General features: G+C 33.9%; 2 protein-coding genes across 2 annotated transcripts; both read right to left on the bottom strand.

Annotated features, from left to right (window-relative positions):
• Nucleotides 1-268: 268 nt before the first annotated feature.
• Nucleotides 269-15,967, bottom strand: LOC119637043. Its single transcript, XM_038032831.1, has 8 exons — nucleotides 15,529-15,967; nucleotides 5,890-7,279; nucleotides 5,629-5,823; nucleotides 5,395-5,560; nucleotides 4,280-4,433; nucleotides 4,066-4,208; nucleotides 3,763-3,979; nucleotides 269-3,649 (listed from the first exon to the last, which is right to left on the bottom strand). Exons 1-8 carry the CDS (start codon nucleotides 15,572-15,574, stop codon nucleotides 1,662-1,664), a joined length of 4,299 nt encoding a protein of 1,432 aa, XP_037888759.1. The 5' UTR covers nucleotides 15,575-15,967; the 3' UTR covers nucleotides 269-1,661.
• A 9,576-nt stretch (nucleotides 15,968-25,543) lies between these two features.
• On the bottom strand, nucleotides 25,544-27,426 carry LOC119636908 (uncharacterized protein PB18E9.04c-like). Its single transcript, XM_038032616.1, has one exon. It carries the CDS (start codon nucleotides 27,291-27,293, stop codon nucleotides 25,758-25,760), a length of 1,536 nt encoding a protein of 511 aa, XP_037888544.1. The 5' UTR covers nucleotides 27,294-27,426; the 3' UTR covers nucleotides 25,544-25,757.
• Between the last annotated feature and the right edge of the window lie 491 nt (nucleotides 27,427-27,917).

Genomic DNA, 27,917 nt, shown 5'->3' with positions numbered 1-27,917 from the left:
TAACGATTGAATTCAATCGTCAGTTAACAACTACTATACACTATGTATTCTCTTATTACGGGAGAGGGAGGAGAACATAAATCCAACAATAAACATTTCAACAAACGTACTCAACACGCTTGCATGTTTGTATAAATGTTGTTATCATCACTTTCACTTTAACGTGATATAACAGACGAAATACCACATAATCATATACAAAAAAAAAAATAAAAAAAAATCGGTACATATGCATATGTGCACAACTTAGGATTTAAGCTTGCAACGCTTCATTTTCTTTACGTAGAAATACGAGACATATGGTTAACACAACGTGAGATTGTGACTTCGTTCGCCATCATATTGCTTACAGACGCCGTCTATATGCGAAAATATCCGGTCAATTCGTGATGATAGTTGATGCGTTTTTATGTAAATAGATATCAGCTTAATGGAGTAGACAGTAAATGAATCGGATTTGCTTCTTTTTTTTTTGTTTTTTTTTTTTCAACCAGCGTCGACAACAACACGATCAAAAAGATAAGATTATCATTAATGTTCAATGTATGGTCGAATGTGTTCAATTGAGATATTATTCTTTTATTCATTTAATAATTTAAATGTGCATAATACTTTTAAAATACAGTTAATGAGTTGTCAAGAGAGCTAACAAATGTAGATGAATGCAAGTGAATGTAAATGCAATGCATATATATATATATATATATATAATAATATATTCTCGTATAACGATCTCCTTTATGCTTTTATGCTTTTATGCTTTTCGATGAAAGCGATATTGCACACAGTATACATTCTCATATATATATATATATATATAAATATATAAGATAAATGTATATTATCATATGTGCACTTATGTGTTCTTTCTACTTTTAGAACAAGTAAAAAAAAAAAAAAGTTATATTCGCTATGGAACGAATCTCTAGATATCCACCACTTTAAGCATTGTGTGTAAGTGACAAAAAGTTGTCTATTAATTCTGGATCTATCATTAAGTTGATGCGGATTGCTATGAAATACTTTAATAGACGTAGTTGCCAAATTTCGAAACGACAAGCGGCTTAACCTTCAAATTTGTTGACAAAAGAATGTTTTTTCCCAGCTTTTCAAACCCTGCTTGTAATCTATTTGCATATGTATTTGCTTGTACTCAAATTGTAATTTGTAGACTTGAAAATGTGCCAAGTTCCGATTTTCTATCTCAATGTTTTGGACCGCAAGAGTTCTACATTTAGATGGACAGATGGACGGACGAAGATGGCTATACACATACCGAATTGGAATGCATGCAAAAACTTTGGCAAATGCCAAAATATAATCGTTATATGCATGCATATATATGTAAACTCTCGCACATTCTACGAATTCATTCCGCGAAGTAGCTGCAGTTGCTCTACATGCAAAATGGTAGCGGTCCACACCTTTTTAATAAATAATTATTGTATAGATGTCAGGGCTTCGTATTATTTTGTCAATCCTCTCTAAATACAGAATCACTAAGGAGTCATTCCGAACATCAGATACGGAAGAGGAAAGAGCCACACCATTATGCTTCTGTGGTGAGTATAAAGGTGTTTTGGGACCATTTGGGTCTCGTTTTCTATACCAAGAAAGCATTATGAATGAATTGCTAAAATTTCTTCTTTTTTTTTTTTTTATTATAGTATCCACTTTCTTGCAATGGCTGAATTAGCACGTGATGATGGATTGATTGTCGCTTCGGTTTTTGGAGTCTCTCGTAGTAACTTGGAAATCTGTAATGGTCCGTTCGCTGTAGCAGTTGAGAGTATCTTGGGCGGCACTGGCGGTTTATAAGTGTTCTGTAGACTTGATAAATATGATGGGATTTGTTGGGCTGGATCTATACGTCTTTCATTATCGTCACTGTATATTGCCGAATCGCGGAAATCATTTTCTAGAGTAGCCTCAACGCAATGCTCGTATTCAAAATTTTGCGAAGAATCGGCAAATTTACTGTTCAAACGTTTTTGCTCGCACACGCTATCATTGGAAGAAGTTAATGAAAATACTGAATCCCGTTGCAACGTAGTGGTTGTATCTGATTTTGTTATTATGAATAAAGATCGAGGATCGGCATAGTCTAGATGTGCGATGCGTTCTCCAACTGCCTCGCTACCTTGTAAGTGAAGTATTGAGCGATTCTGTCCTTTAGGAAAAGATTCCTCCGTAATCGAAGTTGATGTTGAACTTCTTAATAAATTTCGGACGCGGTTTTTCGACGCTTGTACGCTTTGCGTAGACTTTGTTGTCACGGCTACCGTAGTAGAATTATTTTTTATTGCCCGCGTTTTAAGAAAACTATCACATTTCTCAGTTAATATGGGATTAGTTGAGTTTTTTGCTTTGGAACTTCCTTGAGTATCTCGACCAATAATTTTCTCAACGCTATTTGTTTTGCTATGACTTTCATACCGACACGCATCGTCATCCTTCGGGTAGATGAGTGTTACGTAATCTGAATCCGAACTAGCTGCAGGTTCTATACATTTTTCTCGCCCTTTAGGGCATTGTACAGATTTCGAACGGGAAAATACAGGTGAGAATTTATACGGGACATGTACATTTCGTCGCAAAGTTTCATAGATTGGCTCGCTTTCATAGGATGACGGTTCCCTTTTAAACTCATTTTCAATTTCTAAAGGTGGCGGGGATTTTGATGGCGGTCTAGGCGGTAAATCATTAACAATCGATTCATTCACTTTCTCTGCAGAAGTTTTCGATGAGTTGCAATTTTTCTCTGTCGATCGTTTTTTTTGTAATTTACAACAAAAACGATTGAATTCTTTGCTATCTCTTAAGAGATCTAAAACAATCTGTGCGTCTTGTTTCACCTTTTCCGCAGATATTCGCGCGCTTGCTTTGTGATTCGCATCCACGATTCCTTCATAACTGTCGCTTACATTCGAAAGCATTAAATTGACATATTTTTCAGATTTTATATCACTATCAAGTTGACTGGGATTTGATATGTTCTCCGACGATTCAGTTATCTTTAGGACTGTTGTGCTTGCATCTTCAAATTCGCTTAATGTCATATAAAATGTCGATGTTTCCTTTTTGTTGTTGCAACGTTGTTTTCGCAACGATGTTATTCTCTTCGGAAATGTTTTGTGACTGTACGATTTAGTTTCTTCAAATTTCATAACCGAGCTTTTCGATGGACTTTCCTCGGCTAAAGCGGCTGCATTTGGTTTGCGGGTGCTTACGCTCATACGTGGCACTGATTTACTGCGTTCCTTGAGCGGTTTGCTGCCAAGTGCCAACATTCGTTTGAATTGCCTCGAGGATCCAAAATGTCTGCAGGATTCTTCATTACGATGCTTGCATTGTTTACACTCTTCACCGGAATTTTGAATCTCTTCCTCTATGCTTGTGTCTATGTCTAACAAACGTTTATCGTTAATGCTATCCGAACTCTTCGAAATGGGCTTTAAAACGGTCTCGGAATCGGTATAACCAACATCGTTAAGATTATGAAATGTATTAGGACTTGATATGGTTTTCCTTTTAATTTTCGATCGATTGCGCATTTCACTGCGCCGATATTGATTTCGTCTCTCTAGGTAAGTGGGTGTTGATGTCGACGTAAGACTCCATTTCCATGAGTGCTTGTCTACAGAATGATCTAAAAATCAGGAATGAGAAATAATTGATATTGAGATTTAAATCAACAGGTGAATGCATATTTAGTTGTTTACTTGGGAAAATGGATGAAAATGCATAGATTTAATTAGATACCTTCTTCGTCGCCCAATTGATAAACTAATTCCTTAGCTCTCGGCGGAATATTATCAAATTTTTCAAGTATGACACTTTTTATATGCTGAGTCCACAATCGTTTCTGATCGCGGCTTTTAGCTGTTAATTTAATTTGGTTGCGAGGCTCGTCATACGGAATTATATAAAAGCTAGTTTGTTCGCCAGCCAAGTGTTCGCTCAACATAAGATTGTTTTGCTATAAAAAATAAAAAAAAAAAAACAAAAAAAAAAACAACGTTTATGTTGAAATTTCTTAAGAAATTATTAAATGTTTATACTCACATGTATATAACTTTTGAATTGTAAACGATTATCTTCTTTGGCTTTGGCTATAATTAACATCGACGAGAATAATAAAACTTTCCGGGGTTTATTGCTTTCCATTAGCACACCTTCTAATCGCAATTCCCCTAACACCGTTAATTCTGCCAATTCATATGTAAACAAAACATATACAGATATACAAAGTAAAAATGTAATTTCACATCAAGCATACCTGGACCTAACCAACCATCTAAGATGCCAGATAGCTCTTTAACTCTCGTTTGTTGTTCCAGTTTCCTTTTCACTTGATCAATATTTCGCGCCACTTGTCTCATAATCTCATAAGCCTGCATTACCTCTTTGATGTCGCAGTGTTTCCTTAAATTCTGTAAGTGACAGCGTTAACAGCGTTAGTTTTGAGAGATAGGTGCTTTTCACGCCCGTCACCGACGGATGAGGGGTATGTTCATTTTGTTAAAACGTTTGCAAAGCCCAGAAGGAGCTGCAGAGATCTCACAAAATATATACGCACTTGATCAACATCAAATTTGAAACCGATTGTAGCGTGTCCGTCCGTTTGTCTCTGTGTTTTACATATTCCCCTGACTACAAAAAAGAAAGCTGTCAACTTCAAGTTTGCAAAAACAATGGAAGTTCTAGCACGCAACATGGTATTGAAAATGGGCCAAATCGGTCCAACGACACACCCACAGTGCCATATAAACTGGAAATACATACCTCTGTGTTTCAAACGGAATAAAAAATTGGTTTTCCACTCGTTACTCACTATACTACAGCAGATGTATCAAAATTTGGAACTATATGCCATGAACGATGCTGTAGTATCCGTACAAAAGTGGGAAAAAGTGACCACGCCTCTCAATAGCTTTATAATCGGCAGAAGCAAGCTTCAAAAAGTTTCAAATACGGAATGCCCTTAAGCATGTCCGCATGTTCATCTGTCCATCCGTCCGTCTATTAGTCCGTCCATTTGTCCGTGCGTCCAACTGTGTCGCATCTGCGGTACACATTGTTGCGCCTACAAAATTACAACAAAGTTTGAAAATGACCCAATCAGCCTAAAGGCACGCTCTCAACGCACTACCAAAACTGAGCGTACCTTTGCTTTCCGTGTCCTTTGCTCGTTGCTTATAAACCACAACAGATACACGACATAAATTTCTACAAAATTATTCTACAAAAGTAGAAAAAATCAGCCACGCCCACCCAATATTATACATATGCATATGTAAATTTATATTTATTCCTTTTTTCAATCTCTTATACAATAGCGATAATGGATCGCAATCGAATATTATTTCTTTAATTTTATATAATAATACTTACATCCAAGAGTAAGTGATATTTTAAAATCCTTTGCACTGGTTTTAGTAAATATGATCCTAAGGGCAGTGTATGTTGCAATAATTTTTGTGTAGACGTTAATAGAGCATTGGTATGAGTTGCCTGCAGCAATTTTGTTAACAATTGAATGGCATCGGGATAACTGGTACTGAAGAATTTAATTTGTCTTTTTTGTTACAACTTGATAGTTACACGGTTATCATTCATTATAATTACCAATAGGTGGTGTAGACCTCAAAACGATTTTTCATTTCAATAAAACATGCGGAAATTTTCACTGGATCGAGACCAGAATCAATTAGTTTCTTAAGTAAGGCAACATTAAATTCATAAATCTCTTCAATATTGGAGAATAAAACCTTCAACTCATCGTAGCGCAAGCAAGCCCTCTCTTTCCAATCAAAAAGATATCTGAAAAAGTAAATGACGTAAATGAAAATCAATTCGCACGAGAACGTATTAAAAAAGAGAGCAGACCCTTGGATAACTTCACCGAGATCATTGACATAACTTCTTTCAGAGTCGACAATTTCCAAGCAAGCCCGTTCAAAAACAGACATTCCCGTCGGAACTTCCATTAGCTCATTTTCGCTTTGATCAGCTAGGCTTTCGACGCTCGCGAGATAAGATGTACTATGTTTACAACCGAGATGATCGAGACCAGATCCCGAACTGGAACTGGATGATGTCGAACATATTGATAAAGATGATAAAGGTCTATGCTTAAGTCTTGCTAAATCTGGTAAGATTAAATTGCACATTTTTTGCGCTTCTTTTGGGGAAAATTTCAATTTTTGACTTTCCCCGGTCGTCTGAAGCGCATTTTTAGCATTTTGCTGATTTATACTTTCCTGTCGCTCCGAATCTGTCCGCCAATATTCTCTCTCAATACCGCCAGATGGTGTCAAAGCCGATAATGTTCGCACCAACGGCGAACATTTTATCTGCTCTTTCGCACAAGACTTTTCGTATCCTTCGCTCCGTAAGGTCTGCGTAGAGGTTTTAACCAGTTCGAAACATGTCAGACTTTTCGTTTCGTCTTGTGAAGCTAATTCAAAGGTGATATCTTCAAGTAAACTATTTCCCGGCACGATATACTTTACGGGAATTTGTGAAGTTTCTTTTGCCGCAAATAGACTCTGTTTGGAAATTGTTTTCGCCTTATCGGTGGAAAGTTTGTCAATACATTTTGGAGATGTTTTCCTTAAATTCTCGGTAGCATCGCTATTACCGTCCTGACTGAAAGTCTCTACAATATCATTCCCAGCTAGGGTAAGTTTGCCTGTAATCTTCGAAAGAGGAATATGAGAAAGTTTAACCTTGTTGCTAATGTTGCATACAGGTATCTTTCGTAACGAACGATTAGGTAGGGGACTTTTTGGTGGATTATTCAGAGCAATAATGTCGACAGCATCAACCGGTTCTATATCGGAATGTGTTATAATACGTTGAACATTTGGTGATAATACTCTTATATTGGTGCGATGTTTATTCGGTGTATTGCGGCCACTGATCGCGGTTAACGATTCACTTGAGTCTGATAAACTATTGTTTGTAATTTCGCAGATAGCACTTTTCACTGCACTTCCGTCTAAACTCGTACTAAACTGCGAAGGCATGCAACTCGCAATTTCGTTAACATTTTCATCATTTTGTTTGAATAAAGTTTGAACACTTAGAAGTTTATCGTCACTTGTCACATTTGAATTTGTTATAATTTTTTTTATGGCATCTGATCTGGAAGCAAGTGAAACCTCGTCACTATTATCTGATATACAAGGATTGCTTTCCGAGCTTCTGCCATCTAATTCAGTCGTTAAAGTATCGTAAATACCCAAAACTGACGGTGCCAACTCAGTAGAACTTCCTGCGAAATGCAAACGAAAAAAACAGAAAACAAAAACTTTTTTACATATATATATATATATTTTTTTTTGCACTTCTTTTCATTCAATCCTATATAAGAGAAATATATTCAAAAGTCTTATTTGGCGAATGGTCGCAATTTAAGTAAAAAGTGTGTTGTTTTAATAGATGTAACAAAAGGTGACTGACTGACTGAGCTGACTGACTTAAAGCTTTTCTGTACAAAGTGAAAATTACTGAGAACCTGTAGGCGCGTCTTTTCTATGTTGTTTGTCCGCTTGTTTACCTAAATACATAAAATGTTATTTAAATATTTGCGCATAAATCATTACATACATACACATGTGCATATGTTTACGCAATTTATAAATAAACGAACCCTACTTTAAATTTCTTTCATTCATATCCTTTCATTCACGTCCTGCTGCATATCTATGTTATTAATACAAATGCAATCACATACGTTTATATATATAGATTGGTTTCTATTTACACAGAAAGAGAGAAATTTACTTCATTTTTATGTAAACATTTTACCTCTAAACTGAAATTTTCAATGGATTGTTTGCCTTAATAAAGATAACCAAATGCAAGATTTTATATTTCTCTTGTGCTTTTTCTCTACACGAGCGTGCGCTTCACCAAAAATGCATCAAGCCACAGACATAAGAGACATCTACGTAATCTAATCATGATTCTATGCGAAAGAGCCGAGAGATGTCGCTGACCAATGGGGAGAAAATCTTCCCGCGCCAATATTTTACAAAAATATCCACTTTTCGAAATAGATTGAGAAGGAATGCAATGAAAGGCGTAGAAGCCATTATGCTTGTGCGAATCTATGCAACACTCAGAAAGATTTGAAATAAACCAACCTTTTACTATATGCAGAAAATATTTCTGATTCAAACTAAGCTTGTCTGTCCGTCAGTCCATGTATCTTGCATTCAACTTGCAGGGTGGAAAGACTTGAAATAAACCAACCTTTTACTAGATTCGGAAAGTATTTCTGACTCAATCTAAGCTTGTCTGTCCGTCAGTCCAACTGCCTGGCATTCAACTTGCAGAATGGAAAGTCTTCAAATAAACCAACCTTTTACTAGATTCGGAAAGTATTTCTGACTCAATCTAAGCTTGTCTGTCCGTCAGTCCATCTGCCTGGCATTCAACTTGCAGAATGGAATTTTTGAGACATTTCGATGAAATTGCGTAGACTGACGTGTTTTGGTGTATAGATTATCGATCTATACTTGTTTGTCCGTCTGTCCGTCCAAATACTTAATAGTGAAACGTTGCCCAATGTAGTGTTTTCACTTGGTTTATTTTAGAGAAGGCAAAAACGTATTGTATTTTGATAGAATATATAGGCACAGTAAGAGAGAAAAGAAAAAGTTTGTGTCAACTTATGGTCGAAATTGGATTATAGACATTTTAATTTTCGGGATGCTTATCGCTTTTGTGGACTAGTCGCAACCAAAGTCTATAGGCACTAACCGAATGCAGAGGATACAGCATTCGGACAATGGCCTTAAACACAATGAAGCGCAATTGCGGTTTTAAGCGTAGGAATTAAAGTTGAGTAATGAGAACGAACACGATAAAGTTACCTGATTAACATTTAATATCGTTTAAAGCCAAAGCATCAATATTGGGTAACCAACTGGTTGGATGCATTTATGGGTGTTTTTTGATTTTGACGACCGTGGAATCCGAACATAATCAGTACAATTTTTTTCAATACATTTTGCTTTTTCTTCCGATTTCATGGCAGTCATTCCAGCATGTCTCCACAAGATCATTCCCAATAAAGTAAATTTTTACAGATAATCTCAACGTTTTTTTTTTTTTTGTATTACCAATTACTTGAAGGACGTCTGCTGAACGTGTAAAGGGAGAAAAAGGAAAGAGATAGGGAGGTAAACGCAGTCTAGAGGGTGCGCCTATATCGGCTGAACAAAACTATTGCTACGACCAATGTAAACTCGACCGGTCTGAGATACGAACTCGCGAACATCAACTTGGAACATTGAAGAAGTCTACGCATTTGACACAAAGTTCAACATATAATCGCAGCATCCGTCAATCAATGATTTTGAGAGCTGTACGGAATCCCAAAACAATTAAAATGTTACAAATTTTGTACTTTGTGAACACAAAAAAATTTTTAGAATTTGAAAACGAAACGTGACCGTCAATAAAAAAACTATCATCTCGAATTTTTTTAGTTTTATATTAGAGGCAAAACATTCCGAGACGAAACTGAAGACTGGAACATATAAGTGCAACGTTTTGACACCCATTAATCTCACAATACGCAAGAATTCAAAAAAATGTTAAGACGTTATGCTCTATGATGTCAAAGCTGTACTGAATATATCCTTAGACTATGGTAGAAATATTTACGCGGATCACGTCAAATATCGACCATTTGACTAAAACCCATACAGAACTTTGTTATAGATCAAGGAAAAAGCTCATGACAGTTTTTCGTTAAAAATCTGACCTGTTTTTTTTTTACATTTATTTCTCTAAATCCCAAACGTGTCATTTTGATTTGTAGCGTCGAGCTGTTTTACTGATAAAATCTTTATGCCCTTACATTTTCTGTAACTTCCGAGCGAAGTCACTCTAAGACACAATTAAGAGAGATCTACAAAGCGAAACAGTAGTTGGACGAGGCAAACTCACCGCTTTTAGGGTGAAACTCTTTGCAGAGTTGGAAATTTTTGCAATAAATCTTTTTCGCTTTGGGTATCCGCCAATCCAACACATGCATTGCACCCGTCATAAATGGCAGATTGAAGAAAGGAAAATAAGGCTGGGTCAAGATATCTAAAAGCTATTACAGGTAACCATGACCTGGCATTGTCGTGTTGAATCATGCCTCCTCTGTTGATTGATCCCGGACACTCCACCTCAATAGCAAGCTATGACCTGATTAGTTTTGTCATTAGTTCTTGACAATAGAGCATGTAATTAATCAGTTGTCTACTCCCAAATCCAAGCATTCTCGCCTTGATTAAAGTGATATTCTAAGACATAGCATTTTGATCCATTTCAGCTGAGTTAATGAATGCTATAAAATTTTCTTTTTTTTCCTATCTATGGATCTTCACATTTACCGAAGTTTGGCGAAGAAGCGCCACGAACTTATTCCCTGACTCAATATTTACACTTTTGCTTGGGATGGTAGGTGTACAAGATTCATTTCAATGCAAACGTGGCTCTCTTACTTGTTTGATAGATATTAACTTCCATTAGCTCAACTTGTTTATGTTACGTAAAGTACCTCTTCCGTAGTCAATTGGTTGTCTATGCCTACGGTAGATGTCAAAACGTAAAAGACGCCATGCATGATATACGATTTTCATAAATGTATAAAGTTACCTTTTTCCAATCAAAATGACTGGGAAAAAATGCTTATAGCATTTTATTGATAATTGAGGATTTGAATTTTTCTCATTTTGTTTTTTTTTTTTTAATTTTCATTTCTGGCACAATCTTCTAAAAGCTCCATATAACATGTATATAATATATATATATTTATATACATATTTATATGTAACCAATTATCTGTTAAGCTCAGTGAACAAATTTAATATCCTCACTCGTTATTTAAATGTATGGCATTTTATTATTGAGTATTTCCATAGTCTATGCAATAACTTGAATTTAAATAGAAAAACAAAATTCACTGGAGGTGGACAAGTTTTGTGTGCCGTCAGGTGAGATGGTAAAATAGTTTTTTTTTTTTTTTTTTTTTTTTTTTCAAAATTAAAATTCTAACAAGTGGAAATATCCTTTAAAAAAAGTTGACAATAACCATATGTACTATTATGCACTTGGTTTTCATTCAGTTTATTTTCATTCCTTTACAAATAGTTCGCTTAACCGAAAAGTAAAAAAAATTTGTTGATTTCTCTGCGCAGAGAGCAATGCCTTAACTTAACTTCATTAACCGTGAAGAGATTAATTGAAACGCTTAAGCGGACTGAATCAATCAGAGTGATCTTAAATATTTTGGCCACTCTTCGACACAAAATATCGAATTAGTTCGTTAGCGCATTTCTGAGGTACAAGACCACCAATTCGACACCTTGGTCGAGAATGCGACATTCAGATGCTCTGCTAGCAACTGCTTTTTCCTTTTTAAAAGTAAGTACATCCATTAAATCATTCACTCATTCACTCAAGCAAGGCAACGTAAAGTACTTCACAGATTTCAGTTTGCGGCATAAGGCTATATTAAGTTTGCGCTAATGTGTGCAACACCCACAAAGAGTTGAAAAAGGCCCTTTTTTTTTATTAAATCGATCGATTCAGAGAGTGATTCTGAAGCTTGTCCGTCTGTCTGCCTGGCTCCCAGCTTTATTTTCTTGTGCTCAACCTCAACACATCTGCATTTTTGAGATATTTCAATGAAATTTGTTACACTAACGTGTTTTGACCCAAGAACGAACAGTATTAAAAATAGTTCCGATCCGACCACCTTTCAACAACTTCTTATATAGATATTGAGTCTTATTTTGAACAATCATGCTGTGAATAATTTTATTAAGTAGTATGGTGTAGGGTATTTAAAAGCGGACCGCGTCGCCTTATAGTGTTTTTACTTGTTCAGCGCCAGGGTATTATCTTTGAACGATATTCAAAGCGGGATTTTTGCATTCGTTTTATTATAAACTCTTATGCATTGCGGCAGATTTAACCCGAATTCTTTTGAAGAACGTGCATCGGAGTCGGAGATCATATTCATTGTGTTAAAACATTTGCAAGGGCTAAAAAGAAGCTTGAGAGACTCTATAAAGTATGCAATATATTCTTGATCAACATCAAATTTTGAAACCGCTTAAATCCGTCCCTCTGTCCATTTTTGTAATGCATTTGGCCTGCATTCCCTATCTTTTATCTATCCTTGATATTTTATTACATTTCCTTTTAAAACATTCGGAAAAATTCTTGAATATAGTCATTATTTCTATTACACACTATATAAAGAGGAGAAGAGGAGAAATCTTAGAAAGATTATTCTCTTTACATATATCATGGTACTCTGTACGAATGCATGGTAGTCATCCTTGGTATATAGCATTCATTTCACCACATTTTGCAACGTAAGTAAATTGAAAGTGAAATACAGATTTTTTTAAAGCAGACGTTCATATGTTCTCAGTGGAATGCTATTCACTGTCACCTTTGGCTTCTTTTCAATAAAATTTTTATTTGAAACGAATGAAATTTTATTCACATTTCGTAGTAAAGCAAGAATTGATATCATTGATGATTACTTGGTATACTTATGTATCATCCGTATGCTTCTTAAAATTTATAATTATCGGTTGTTGGCACCAGTGGTGGTGTAATGATAATAAGAATGACGTCATTTTATATTCATTCTGAAAAGTAATTCTTGATAGCACCACATTTATGATTGTTTCACAAATTTTCTTATTTTCTTGACAACCATTGATCTTTACATGTAATAAACAACAACCAAAACTGTCGTCAAGAATGCAAAAATGTTCTTGAAAAGTATAAAGACTGCAGTGTTTTGCAATTATTTTCACTGCTATTGGTCTGTCTTTTGCATCAAGCAGAGCATGAAGGGAAAAGGAAACTTCAGCAGGCATTCTGCTGTTCAGAAGGCTAACTATGATTGCTTCCTAATGAAGGGAAGAACTAATAGAAGAGCATTTAAATAATGTTTTTTTGGCTTTGCTAATAAAAATAAAATCGTCGTTCGTCATTAGGTTAAAAAAAAAAATGAAAATGTTTCTCTTTTCTCTCTAGCAGGGCATCGAAATTGATTGGTATTTACGTTAAGTGAAATTTTGATTGCTTCCACGTCAAGCTCAACCATAAATTACACGAAATAAGTAAGAAAATTACATTCCGTTCTAAGTTAGAAAAAAATACAACAAAATAACGAAATTTTTATATTCTCTAATATTGTGTGGGAGTGGTTGACTTTTTCTGTTTTTGTGGACTAAAAAAAAAGTGGAAGCTTTAACTGTATGCAGTTAAACTAATGCAGTTTATGAGTAGTGGACAAAAATTGTTCTCAGCCTTGTGGCATTGCGACGGTGTCCTTTGTTGGGTTTGTAGACGATATGCTTACCATTGCGTACAGGAGAATGTTTGCGATTGGGCAGGCGGCCAGATGGACTGAAGAAAAGACAAACATGTTTAGATGCATTCCAATTTCGAAACTAGTCGAGAATGCGTATACTTTATGGAGCTTTTGAAGCTTTTCTCTTCCTCTTTTATTCTTTTCCGTTTGATGCTTGCTAAAAAGCTCCATAAATGTTTAAAAAGGTAACATCGTTTATGGAAATGCGTGTCCTCTGTGTTTAACTGGATCAAAAGTGAAAAAAAAATGCTTCTCAAGCTAAGGAAATGATTTACTTAACTTGGGCTGAGAACGCTACTAAATCTACTAAACCTTTAGAAAGTGGTTTGGAAGATTTCGGGCGGGAAATCCCACCCGACCCCACATATTCTCTTGATCTGACTTCTTCCGATTAATACTTATTCAGATCGTTACAGTCACATTTAAGAGGTAAGCGGTTCGCAGAAATTCAAGATATGCGAAAATGGGTCGAGAGCTATTGCGTCTCCGCGAGCAAATCCATAAACTAACCCGACAAATGGTAAAAGACCATGGATAAAAGTGTTCCAAATTTCAATTATTAAGCTTTGTAACAACAATTGAAGGAAAAAATGTAACGAATTTATTTGTACACCTATTATATGTCGCACACTAGCGCAAAGTGTGGACAACTCTTTTGCTTGGTTTATTCATTAGTCCTTGCAAGAACAACAACAGCAACAACAAACAAGTGAAAACATTGTAGTCGGGCTAAGCCGAATATTGAATACCCTACACCACATTGTCTAACACAGTTCTTACTTTTGCCACAGAACACAAAAATTACACTTTGTTTTTGTAGCAACTTGCTATTATGGAACTATATATAAAAAATTAAATAAATTCACTTTCAAATAAAGTCACTTTCCATAAGAGCGGTGGTGCTGTGTGTACGTGTTCAGCAATGTTAATTTTCATATCACATTACTATTATGGATCAACTTTCATCATAAAATAAAAAGCAAAACTTTTTGTGAAAAGCCTTATAGAGAGTAAAATGCAAAAATAGGCGTGCGAGGTCCAAATTTTGTATACTTCATTTTTTGATCTTAAATTGCGAGTGGGCTATGATTTCCATCATAAAGCATTGAAAATTACATGTTTTTGTCATATGAACTTCAGTTTTCGTTTTATGAGAGGGGGTCGTAAAAATCGCTCAGACAGTCCAAAGTTTCCACTCGAAGTGAGATTGCCGAAATAATATTACTTAGCCTCTTTTGTCGAGAAATTTTTTTCTTGTAACAGTTTCTTTAAATAGGACGTCGCAAAAGTGGATCGATCCAAACTATTTTCAATGCCAGCCAAATTTCATCAAAATATCTCAAAAATTGCGACCTATAACGTGAAGACAAATTTACATGGACAGAAATCAGATGGACAGACAAGCTTAAAATAATTCAAAAAATGACTTTCGAGTCAATCGGTAAAATAAAAGGCGGATCTAAATTGAGACCTTCTGCGTATTATTTAAGTCCCACCATTTGTGGTACCTTGTACCACAAAGTGTAGGGTATAAAAAATATCGCATCAAAAAAATTTTTAGAAAAACTGGAAGCAATTTTTCTTTGATTTTTAATCATTTTCAAATCATGAATAAATAGACGAAAACTGGTATTAATATTAGATCGTTGATCATTTTCATCATGAGAACATCTTCGATTTGTGTTAAGCAGACGATAATTTTGTAGTAATTTGTTTTCATTTCTTGGCGGTTTTTCATTTTGAATAAAACCTGTTGCAACTGGTAAGTAAAGCCCACGAAAAATGTATATAATTTAATTATTTACCGCTAATGTGATAAATTTAGAGTAATTCGAATATTTGTTGAGCGCATTCATTGCTGCTAAGAACATGGCAAGATTGTGTAATCATTTTTCATAAATATTCATATATATCGTATGTCACATATATGCACCTAATTTAAACAAGTTTCTGTTTTAGGCGCACATCAGCTAAGTCGATTGCATATATTATGGAAAATAATTGAATTCTTCTTTTCTTTTTTTCTTTCTTATTTTGCATGCATTCCAATCAAAATCTATTTAGAATAATATAATAATATGAACGATATAAGCGAGTATGTAAGGTTTTTTTTCTCTTACCAAAAAAGTCTTCCCACCGCTCTGAGTCATCAGATTCTGTATCCATAATAACGCTTTTCTATTTCCTTTCAAGTAAATTAACGAAACAACTATACTTGAATAATTAAGTGTTGCTTGATCCACATCCACATCCAGCGTGCACATATATAGCTTATTCCTTATATATCAGCTTATGTGCATTGAGAAAGTTGAGCTTGTATTCTTTGCGGGAGATATACATATACTTGCTTGGGAATGCAAGTCATCGACCACCGTTTATATATATACATATATATATATATATATATAAACCATAAGTTTCTATACACCTTGTAAAGGCAAGTAAACACTAACAATATTTATTTGTATAAGCACTTGAGTTGGTACATGTGATTCTTGTCTGAATTGATCAATTTCTCAATAATTTACGGGATATCTCCCTATTTCTCTCTCTCTCTCTTTTTTTAAGGCTTAGGTATAGTTGACTATATAAACAATAAGAAATGTATTTCGCTTAAGGAAATTTGACGTTTTATAACGACTTCAATTCTTGTAAAGCACTTTGCAGAAATAATACGTTTTTAATTTCAATAAATCCTTTTTGCCTTGCAATCAGTAATTCACCATATTCACTTGGCACTCGTCGCACGCGTCGCAAATGGCAAACTGAAGAAAGGAAAGTAAGCGAATACAAAAATGCACATACTTTGATAAACAAGTTTACATAAACCAATGTTCTGCCCATTAATGCGTCTGAAGTAAAAAACACATGTGCTGAGATCGTTTTGAAAACCGTTTTCAGGGAGAAGACTGAACTGGTGCACTACAGGCGTTATGGCAAAGTGAATATATACGAACTTATACATACATGTTCTTGGCGTATATGTGCATATATAAATGGAATGTATTGTCCACGACCTTATTTCTTATTCTCTCGCCGATACTTCGTATCTTATATCATATGAAACTCTCTCTTAATTGAAAGCTTACGGGCACACGCACGCATATGCATATTGAAAACAAATGTAATTTCAGTGGAGCCTCAGTGGGCCAAAACATTTCATTAAACACAGTTATAAATGGATGGAAATATGATTTGCGCGATCTTAAAATTTTCATTGTCTTCCCATGTATGTATAGAAATGTTGCAATTCAAACCAATAGATAGATAGTAAAAAGCTTCGATTCTAGATATACGCTCGCATTATCTCTCCCATTTATTGAGTAGAGATAAAAAATTAAAGATGATTCAATTCATATACATTTGTATGTTTGTTCTTTATATGAATAATATTTTACTTCTTTTACTTATTAAAAAAAAAGCAAATATAACTTATTTCTCTTATTTTATTATTTCATTTTTCATAAATTTCGTTTCACATTTAAATACTTTAGTTTCACTCCATACGCATTTTTTCTTTTTTGTTTTAAAACGATCGCTGGTTTTATGCGCAATACCCACACACTCACAATTTCTGTTTAAATAATTATTATCAATAGTAAGACATACATTTTAAATTGCACCAAAATTAAAAGTAATAAGTAAAAAAAAAATGCTATAACGAAGTTATTATTTAAACATTTTTTTAACGCCTTAACTCTTTAATTCTAAGTTACAATAAAACACCAAAGCAGAAATTTTAACAACTTTCCGATATCTCCATTATCTTACATTGTTTTGCAAGTTATACTTTCATTCATTACCAGCACTTGCACCATTTGCCAAAAAAGATGTAGAAAATTACATTCAGCAAAGTTGGCAGCCTTATCTTCTTCTTTTTATTCCCACATAATTACAATCATATGTGTAAATAATTGCCATCCTACGAATTTCGCCAGCCGTTTGACTTTGCTGAAAATAAAATTCTATTTTTGAGAGTAAAATATTTTCTCTGCCATATTTTTGTTACTACTTTTTTTTTTTGTAAGCTAAAACTAAACTAGCGTTCAAATTAAGAAAATTTAAAAATTCAACAAGACTGCTGAAAATCGACACATAATTACGTCTTAAAACATCTCGTCTTAAACATATTTGCTGCCTGCCATAATTGCCATATTTACATTTTTTATTTCAAATCTAAAAAGAAATGATTTTAAAGTTTATATAATGCTGATTAGTCGTAGCGTTTGTTATTCTAATTGCACCTTCTAACTTGACTTCATTTTATTTCACTCATTTCATAATAATATATTATTTAATATAAACTACACCTGTAACAAATGACATGCTTCCTAATAAAGCGCGAAATTCATAGCATTTCAAAGCGAAAAATCATTTTTGAAATTTTTATAGAAAAAAATTTAAGTAAGTGAACAAAATTATTAAACATCTCTCTTCCATTTTCTAGGCTTAAATTATTTTATTCTATTTATTACTATACAATTGCTGACATTTTTATTATTATTATTACATTAATTTACTATTGTATTGCATAAAGTTCTCTGTTAAAAAGGCAAAGCAGTAGCTAAATTCTCTGCTAATTGCGAGCCGTCGTTAAATTCTCTGCTAATTGCAGAGCCACCGTTAAATTCTCTGCTAATTGCAGAGCCGTTGTCTGCGTTGTCTGCCCAAACATTAACGGCACGACTGATGAAACAAGCTTTTGAGAAAGAAATGATAATTATAATAATATGTCTGATATCAGATCACAAGCATAAGTTTCAAAAATATAATTTCATATTTCAAACTAAAAATTTTGTATTGCATATCTTTCTCGCTTTCTTAATTTCCTGTCTAGCCAAAAAAAACGCTTATTTTTGTTTAAACGTGTTATTGTTCTTTTTTTTAAAAAGAGAAGAAGCAATTCGACTAAATATAAAGAAGAGTCATATAAATAAAAAAAAGTGAAAGAGAAAATAAATTTAAGAGAAAAGCAGCTGATAGTTAAATGGTGTCATAAACTTGTGGAATTTGTGGGAATTGGGTGAACTTGTGGAATGGAGATCATGCTTTTGCTTGGTTAATGCTAAGACCGTTGGTTTCATTCAAATTTGTTCGATGGGCGGAAATAAACAAAATAAAGAGAACGGAAACGTGAATAATTTTATATTTCTTTATACTTTGTTAAAAAGACGTATCTCTCTCGCCTTTTATCTATTTCTTTCTCTTCTTTATTCACACAAGAGTAGACCGAAGAGTAATGTTAGCATATCACAATGCTGCCAAGTAATCAAATTAAATATAATCGATAAATCATATCATCGACTGATATCGTTTTTTGGTAAAGTTCCAGGTATGCTTAGTACAATATGGAGATTCGTTTACGTAATTCCTAAAGACGTAATAGAAAGTTTTGTCAGCCCATGCTCATAAAAAAATGCGATTTGAAACCCAGAAAATTTGGTTTAGCACAAGTTAAAAAGAAAAAAATTCTCTTTCTACACGAATGGTTTCGTTTTAACATTATTTTCAATATTCTACGGACTTTTTTAATTAATTTTTTAATCCATATTTCTGATGAATTTGAAATTGAATTAAGGAATGAAAAGAGGCGTTACTCTTACGAATGTAATACTTTATTCACATTTGGCTCGTGGCTACGTCTCTCCATTGATCTCTATTAGTGTCAGGCTCTTTTATGATTCAACTTTTTCAACTTTTAACTTTCCGCATATTTTTTAAAACAATTTTATTTTTTTAAGTTCGCAAAAAGAAATATATGTTAAATACGCCTCAAGTAAGTTCAAATGCACTGTCAGCCTACAAGTAACGGAGTAATTAATTCGAGAAACTAAGCATTAAAAAGCTCTATTTTTTCTGTTTATGATGATTTGAAAAACTTTTATAACAACAAAACATGGATTAGTGGTTATGCGCTAACAGAATTTATCGTAGTTTAAACAATTACTTTTCACTTTTTTTGTTTAAACAATGTATAATGCGTAAAATAATATTTTCTAATTATTTATTCTTTTCTGGATGTTGAGTTAAAATGGACTAAGAAATAATATTTTCGGCGAATAACAATTACTATGTTTCTACTATGTAACTACTTCAATGTTTCTTTGCATGTAGGTTTCGTTTATTACTTTTTTTGAGGTAGTAAAAGATACAATATTGAAATAGGAACTATGCATGTATGTGTAATACACATTTATTGTTTACTTAATATAATTTGAAGAACAACGTTTCCGCAACAAAATAATAACAATCATAAAAAATATAAAATCTCATTTTATTATATCCGCCACCGAAGCATGGGGATATATGCATTTAGTCAAAACAATTGCAAGGCCCAGAAGGAAGCATCAGAGAATCCACGAACTATATATATATTCTTGATCAACATGAAATTCTAAATCGATATAAGCATGTGTATAACGTCTGTTGTAAACATTCTCCTGACAGCAAAAATTAAAGTCTGTAAACTAAATGGTGATGGGTATAAGAGATTTGATCTATTTACAAAACAATATCTGTAGAAGAGGTTAGAAATCAGTGATCAATTTTTTCTTTTTTTTTAAATTTTTGTTAACCTTTTATCTTCTAATTGGAACGTTTACAACTTCACATTGCCAACTAAACTAAATGCGGCAACACCGGCTATTAAAAACATCGGCATCGATGATTATGTCTTTATATCTTACACCTTTATGGTAAAAGAATATATTTAGGTTGTGAGGATAAGGACCCATCTTTTACTATATGAATGACCTTTTGAATCGATTTAAGCTCGCTTGTCCGTCTGTCTCTCAAGCTAAACAACCATATGTGTGTTTTGCCCAACACTGTACAATATATAAAATGTTTAATATTAACTGTCATTCAATAAATATAGAAAATATATATTTTGATTATCATATTACGAATAAATTAACAAAGCCTAGACTAATAAACATACTTTGTTACGCTTAGGCAGTAATATCACCTTGTGATTTTTTTATTACTTTTGGTAGCTTAAGTAGTTTGTATTCTATCCAAAATTATTATAAAAAATACGACCATAAATTAAGATAATTCAATTAAATTAAATATTCTATAATGCGTTCCTTAATACAGTTGCTTATGTAATGAATTTTCAAAACAGGGCATTATAGGAAAATTGGAGTAAAAAATGGTCTAGGCCGAATCATTTTCGACATATCTTTGGACCAAACATCTCGCGTACAGCAAATTTCACGAAAATATTTCCAAAATTGCGACTTGTTGAGGTCAAACATAAAAGAGGTCAAACATAAATAGAAGGAAAGACGGACAGACAAGTCTAGGTCGTTCGAGGAAGTGTACCGAATTTTATCAAATATCAAAAATAGCTGCCTGTAGGTTGAATACAAGAATACATAAACAAACATCAGATGAACGGATGGGCAGAACGCCTTCATGCGATTCGGAAGCTGGCCTTAACTACCGTGAGTGTTTAACACTTGCCGATGCGGTTACACCCTCAATATATTTTTCTCCTTCCTATCATCTTTTTGGCCGTTAATGTGTTATAAAAATGATGGACACTCTGAGTGATCGGCTATATTGAAAAAAGAAAAAAAGAAAAAGTGATTCTGAATTAGATCGATTTACAATAACTTTCTGCCTTTTTAGAATAGCCTTTTAAGCTCGTCTGTCCGTCTGTCCATATGTGTGCAAAAGGTGAATCTACCTCAAGTTCTTCTGAATGTTGCATACCTCCGCCCAATCTTAATGTATCTTGTACAATAAGTTGTGTAAGGGTATAAAAACGAATTGAAGGCAAAACCAATTACAATCGGCTTTAAACCTATATGTGAAGATATTTTCCGTTCCATATATAAACAATTAAAGGAACAAATGTAAAAAACATTTTCCCTTCAGAACTACTCTTTATCACATTCATACTTTCCGGATTGCAACTACAAGAGATTCCGAGGGTTTCAACAGATGCGTAGTCCCATAAATCTCTTTAAAAGTCTTCATAAATTTGTTAAATTAAAACAGAACAATATATTCAGTAAACATAAGCTTACTCTAGTTAGCGTGACAGCATTATGTTCATAAGATTAAATGATAAAAAAAAAAAAGAAATGATAAGCGTCTAGAATTTCTTTCGTTTCCATGTACTTACTATATGTACGAATTTCATATATATAAATACAACTTTCACAGTTACACTTATGCATAAATATTATTTTAATGAGTTAAAGTTGACTAGTGTCGTAAAATTGGTTGTGCAATCCTACTACAAAAAGCAAGGAAGAATACTACAATCAAGCAAGGCCGACTATTAAATACCCTGCACCACTTTGCCTAATCCAATCATTCACGCTTTTGTTTAATAATACCCCAAAAATTATGCATTATCTTTTTATGTAAATGCGTAATTTCCACGAACGCCCCCATATTGGAAGACACTCAACCTTATTTAAAAGCCAGCTAAACTTACTTGTCAAAGATTTTATTATTTTTCCGTTTGCTTCAGTCATAACAAACCACAAATAGGACTTTGTCTTTGTCATAGGAGGGGGTGAGGTTTAGACATGTAGACCTATGTGAACCAAATTCCCTATGGTTAATTCACTGAGAAGCAGTTTTCATGATAAAATATCAAAAGTTGCCCATTTTTGCCATATAAAGGGTTATTTTCCGTAGAATCCTTATATAAGATGCGATCGAAAAATTCGATAAAATCAATTTTTACAAACATTGAAATTGAAGTCTTTCCATCAATCTTTCCAATTAAATTTCCGAAGGAACGGTTATGTGGCACTAGTCAATCGCGTTTGTCCTTAGGCCGGTATACCAAATCTCATAAAAATGTATGAAAAATGACAACTTGTAAGGTTGAATATAGAAGAGGGCAAGACGGACGGACGGATAGAGAGATGCAGATTCAAAAAATGATTCTGCAGTGTGTGTGTGTGTGTTTGTTGGTATAATAGCAGAGTGGTCTATCCCAAGTCCTTCTGGGTATAACATACGGCCACACAAACTGAATATACCATATGTGTACCATAAGTGGTCGAGGGTATAGAAAAAAATAAACTATTTGAACTATGTGAACAAATTAGCGGAGACTGTTGATAAGGTTAAGGTAAACCCACACTCATTTATTTATCATATCATTATTGGTGATACATGAGATATATATATATATGTATTCGTTTAAATAATTATGTATTAACTATTCTTATTTATATACTATTACTATCATCATTATTTATTATATGCTTTTATTATGTACGCGCGCGAATAAGGGAAGAGACTTCCACTGATCTAATTGTTTCTGTTGATTTCTTTACATTTATCTTTTGTTCTATTTTTGTTCCATTGGTTATAATAAATAATTAAAATATTTATTTATTTATGTAAATAAGAATATGATCGTTTGACACATAATGTAGATATATAGATATTTATGTGCATTTAATGTTTATTTATATTATATTTTATTGCGTAAGCTATATTTAATTGTTATTTCAAGTTTATAATTGAGAATTTACTGTATATATATATATATATATATACTTCGGCCAAATGTCGTAATACTTTAAAACGCGACTTGTCGCCTAAATGTCGACTGAATCAAATTCAATATGAAAAAAACAAAGCATCTGAAGGTATTTGCAAAAAAAAAAAATGCCTCACAACTATGTTTGTGTGAGAATTCAATTGAAAGTAGATTTCTAATAAATTTAATAGCGTCTCTATGTTTTACATTTACAGTGACGTAATTATTTTTGTTGATATATGACAACAATTGCTGTTGTATCAATAATAAACATTTTAAAAAGCGCGCGCACATATACCCGCACATATAAAGCGATCACAATGTAAAATTAATTAAAACCGTTGCAGATATCGAGATTATATATACACATATATACATATGTATATAACACTCCGGCTTATATCATAATACTATGGGCGAAATGCCTGCTAATGCAATCATAATTTCAACGACAAACAAGTTAACTAAAATGCATAGATAATGTTCTAATGTGTACACTCATACTCACACGTATCTATGCGTAGGCGTGTATACAAGCTGCAATATTCTCTGGACAGAGAGGTGTATCAGTTTTATTGATATGATTGCGGTTGAGTTTGATTCGCATTTACAAGCGGAATAACCGCTCAGTGGCCGGTAGTAACTACAGACGTCTGGAGTTCGGTGTACAAAAGCAATATAAGTAAGTAAAGTTATAGTTGCCTTAAAACTAATACCCGAAATTCAAATATTAGGTTAATCAAAAAGTACTGAACTTCAACTATTTTAATACAGTGCTATGAGTAAAGTTATTCCATTGATCGCGATTCAGTATTGCACGGCCAGATCAAAACCTTCTTAAAATTACCATTCATTGTCGTTCAATTATTTCTCTAAGATTTCGGGGAATCGGAGGGGAAAATTTCACTTGTTGACTCACCTAACCAGATGAAAATAAGCCAAAACACTCTGGATAACTTTTTTAAAAACTGATGAGTTTGTCAACTAATGTTTTTGAAAATCTGTTAATTTTTACCGTCATCGCAATGATGGTTGTATGCTACCATTTCAAATACGGCTCGTAATTCAAAATGACATCACTTGTTGAAAGGTGCTACCGGTGTTTAGTCTTCTTTGATCATCTGCCGCCTTATTTTAAAAAGTCACTGTATAAATGACTGTAGGGTGTCATAGTTCGGGCGTGGTATGCCATAGTGCTGTTTTTGCTTGTTTTAAGACAGCCTATGTCATATACATGACCTATATGTAAAATACAATTTATGTGTAAACATAGAACAAACGAGATAGCTAGCAGTTTAGTCCTAGAATTTATTTCTTCAACCTAAATAAATGGCAATAGTAATAAGAAGAAGTATGTCTTCATTTGCCACAGGGACGCACTCACCCCCTATATATAAGTCGATAGAGTGCTATTGAACCAAGGCAAACAAGCAAATGCTTGGCAACGGAGCGTAGCCAACATTTTGATTTATCCACGAAAATTATATAAAAAATAAAAAATTCTGTCGCGGCAACCAAGCAGAATAAATTTGATGGTATTTGAAAAATCGGCTGGAGAATACGATTGACATTTTTCCAAAAGATCCTAAATGGGTTGAGTAGGTCATAATTGAATGTACATAGTCCACTTAGAATTCCAGAGGGATATAAAGTGAGGTTAACTTTGAATTTCAGAAGGACCTTCTTCCTCATAAAGGGTACGCATACCTTACTGGACCTTTTAAGTAAGAGATAGGTGGCCGAAAATGACCAAATGATCTTACGCTGACAAAAAATTTACATTCTTTGTGTGGTTCTTTTAAGGAATTTCTGGATATTACAAGGAAAATGACAAATGTTGTACAATCCCATCTTTCCATGGTCAGCATATATTATATCAAGTACAATTTCTTATCCTATAATTCAAGGCAGATATAAAAACTGAAGAGTAGCAATAGCAGATTAGATCAGTGGATGACGACATTGATATTCGGTATGAAAAAAAAACTCTGGTCTCTTATGTTCGATGTTATACTAAAGTGCTTCACAAAATTACCCAGTTGGCATTCCATTGGTCTGGTGATAGCCGATACGTTATCTACTATTTTATACAAGTGGACCGGTATAAGTGCAGAATTGCTATACGATCAAACAAAATGATAAAATAGAACTTAATGTCGATAACGAGAGCTCAACCCTTAAAGAAAAGCAATAAGTATTAAAATGTTAATCGGCCAAATATCCTATTTTGTTAATGTTATGTCCTAGTTTACACAAACTGGCTCATTAATGGCATAACCATAACCAGAAACAGATTACTCCTTGAATTGTTTCATACCGTAAATTCTTCCATCTTTGACGAATAAATATATTCTCGCATTTAGAAAAATATCGTATTCCGCATTCCAATCAGTCAGCTTTATCAGTTATCTTAAAATGCTTGACTTGATCTTTAGACATAAAATTATATAAAAAAAAAAAAAATAAATAAATAAATAAACAAACCATTGGAACAGATGCTTTAAGGTTGTTTTTATGGTGTACGATTTCATTTCATACTTTTTTGTTTTATTATTATTAGAGAAATATTTATATAATTATTTTTTGATGTTTTTTTAATTGATAGTTGGACGTGAATGCCCTCTAAATTTTTGCATAAAATATAATTTATAAGATGAATATAGAGAAAAATACAGTATTTTCCTTTTAAAGCTATGTCATCAAAATAGCAAATATATCATAACCGGTCGCATCCATTTCAGCAGATTTTGGTGACGTCTGCAACGGTTATGAAGCAAAGAATTCTTAGGCACCCTTCACTTTTTTGGTATACACGTTTCAAAATATGATGGCTTACGAGGCGACATTATTGGTAGTATTTGTTCGGGATTTTTTTGTAGAACGTTGCACGGTCGTCTGTTGTTGTAGTTGACTGCTGGCCTGAGCTTCAGCTAACAGAGCTACAGTGCGTCTAAGTTCTTGAAGTTCTGCTTGCATTTGATCGAAAACCGGCTTCCTCGGAGCATCTGCAGTAATGGCAGTTATCGGTTGCGGTTGTGGCGGCAAAGGCGTAGTCATTGTCGTTAGCGGGGATACATTAGGAAGAGGCATAGGCGATGTGTTTAATAAACCGGCCAAAGTTGACGGGATTATATTTGACGAAACTATAGATGATGGGATGGCAGGCGTACTCGGTGTAGTGATGGACGCCAGAGGCGGCATATTTTCTGCGCTCGCCACTGCGGTTATTTTTAAATTTGGATGCATTCGTAGCGGTAAGCTTATTGAGGTTGAATTATTATTTAAAGTGGACATTGTACTGCTTACTGGAGCCAAGGGATAATTCGACAGACTTTGAAAATTCTTATTACAAATCGTAGTTAACACAGGTGAATATGAAGAATGAAGGGGATTTTGTATCGACACAGCTGATGAACTTAAGGAACTTTGCATGGGCAAAGTCGAAACATTTTGAGAATTTTGCATTGGCATAGTAGAGGAATTCAAATGGTTTTGCATAGGCAAAGTTGAGGAATTTAAAAGAGTTTGCAGCGACAAAGTTGCAGCGTTTAATGTGCTTTGCATGGGCAAAGTGGATGAATTTAATGTATTTTGCATAGGCAAAACGCATGAATTTAATGTACTTTGCATTGGCAAAGTTGAAGAATTTATTGAGCCTTGCATAGGCAAAACGGATGAATTTATTGTATTTTGCATTGGCAAAGTTGCAGAATTTAATGAGCCTTGCATAGGCAAGGCTGACGCTGTTAAAGTGTTTTGGACAGGCAAAGGGGATGAATTTAACGTATTTTGCATAGACAAAATTGTGGAGTTTACAGGATTTTGTGTAGTCGAAGTCGAAGAATGCAAAGTCGTCTGCATGGCCGAAACGCTTACCGTTGATCCGATCGATAGATTTGTAGAAGCCAAAGTTTTCGAAACTTTTGGTGCGTTCATTAATTTCTTTAACGTTTCCGCGGCACTGTCTTTTTGTATTGCGACCAATTTCTGTATAGTACTTGGGTCAGCATTACTAATCTTACTTAAATCTTCTTCGTCGGTGTCTACTACCACGTAGTTAACTACATGCACATGAGTATTAGGTACAACTCGATAAATAGTTTTAGCAGAATCATCATCGTTCGGATTTTTTAAATCAGCGAATTTAGCCGAGCTACCGTGTACTTGAAAAGCAGATGTAAGCCCCCTCACTAATACCGGCTTTTCCACCACAGCTGGAGCTGAAAAAAACTGGGCAGACCTTCGCTTTGGTAGCGGTGAAGTTAATTTACTCGCAAAGCAACTGGGATCTTCACAACGGCCTCCGATAGAGGTAGAAATGGTATGTTTGGCATTTGATTCATTTTCATAGCTACCTAAGGATGCCATCACATTTCGTTTATGTTAAAACATTTGTCTCTTTTTTTATGTTTGTACGCGCTTTTCCATAAATATTTAAAAACTGATTTTTCACCGATTTTTTATACATCAATTAAATATATAGCTGTATCGCTTTTTTATGCAAATCAGCCGCGAAAATATTAGCTACTCTTTAGTTTTGCCTCTAATATTTTACTGCCGGCAAAGAGTGTTGCCAGCATTTAAAAAATTTTTAATTATTGCATTTTACTAAAATGCCATCAACTATAAAAATCAAATACCGAAACTAAACGAAAATCAATTGCCACACATTTCATTGCCGTTTGATTTCAACAAATAGAAGAACAGTTGTTGCGTATTTATTTATTCATTTACTGATTTACAGATGTGATTCAGTTGTATTAAAATAATAGCCTAATAGGGTAGACTCATATAAAAAAATTATTAAGCTAAACATTAGGAGTAACTTTTATAAAGCAAAAATTAATGAAACAAAAATCAAATTCGTGTGTAAATTTACAAAAAAAAAAGAGCGTGTATGTATGCTTTTAGCATATCGCCACACTGGCAGCGAATATAGACCTAAGCACTCCTCCCATGCAAAGATGAAAAAGCTAGGCAACCGAAAATGGT

Source organism: Glossina fuscipes, unplaced genomic scaffold (assembly GCF_014805625.2).
Source record: "Glossina fuscipes isolate IAEA_lab_2018 unplaced genomic scaffold, Yale_Gfus_2 42, whole genome shotgun sequence".
Taxonomy (NCBI): domain Eukaryota; kingdom Metazoa; phylum Arthropoda; class Insecta; order Diptera; family Glossinidae; genus Glossina; species Glossina fuscipes.
The sequence above is the reverse complement of the archived record's forward strand: the minus strand, read 5'-3'. Positions and strand labels throughout refer to the sequence as shown.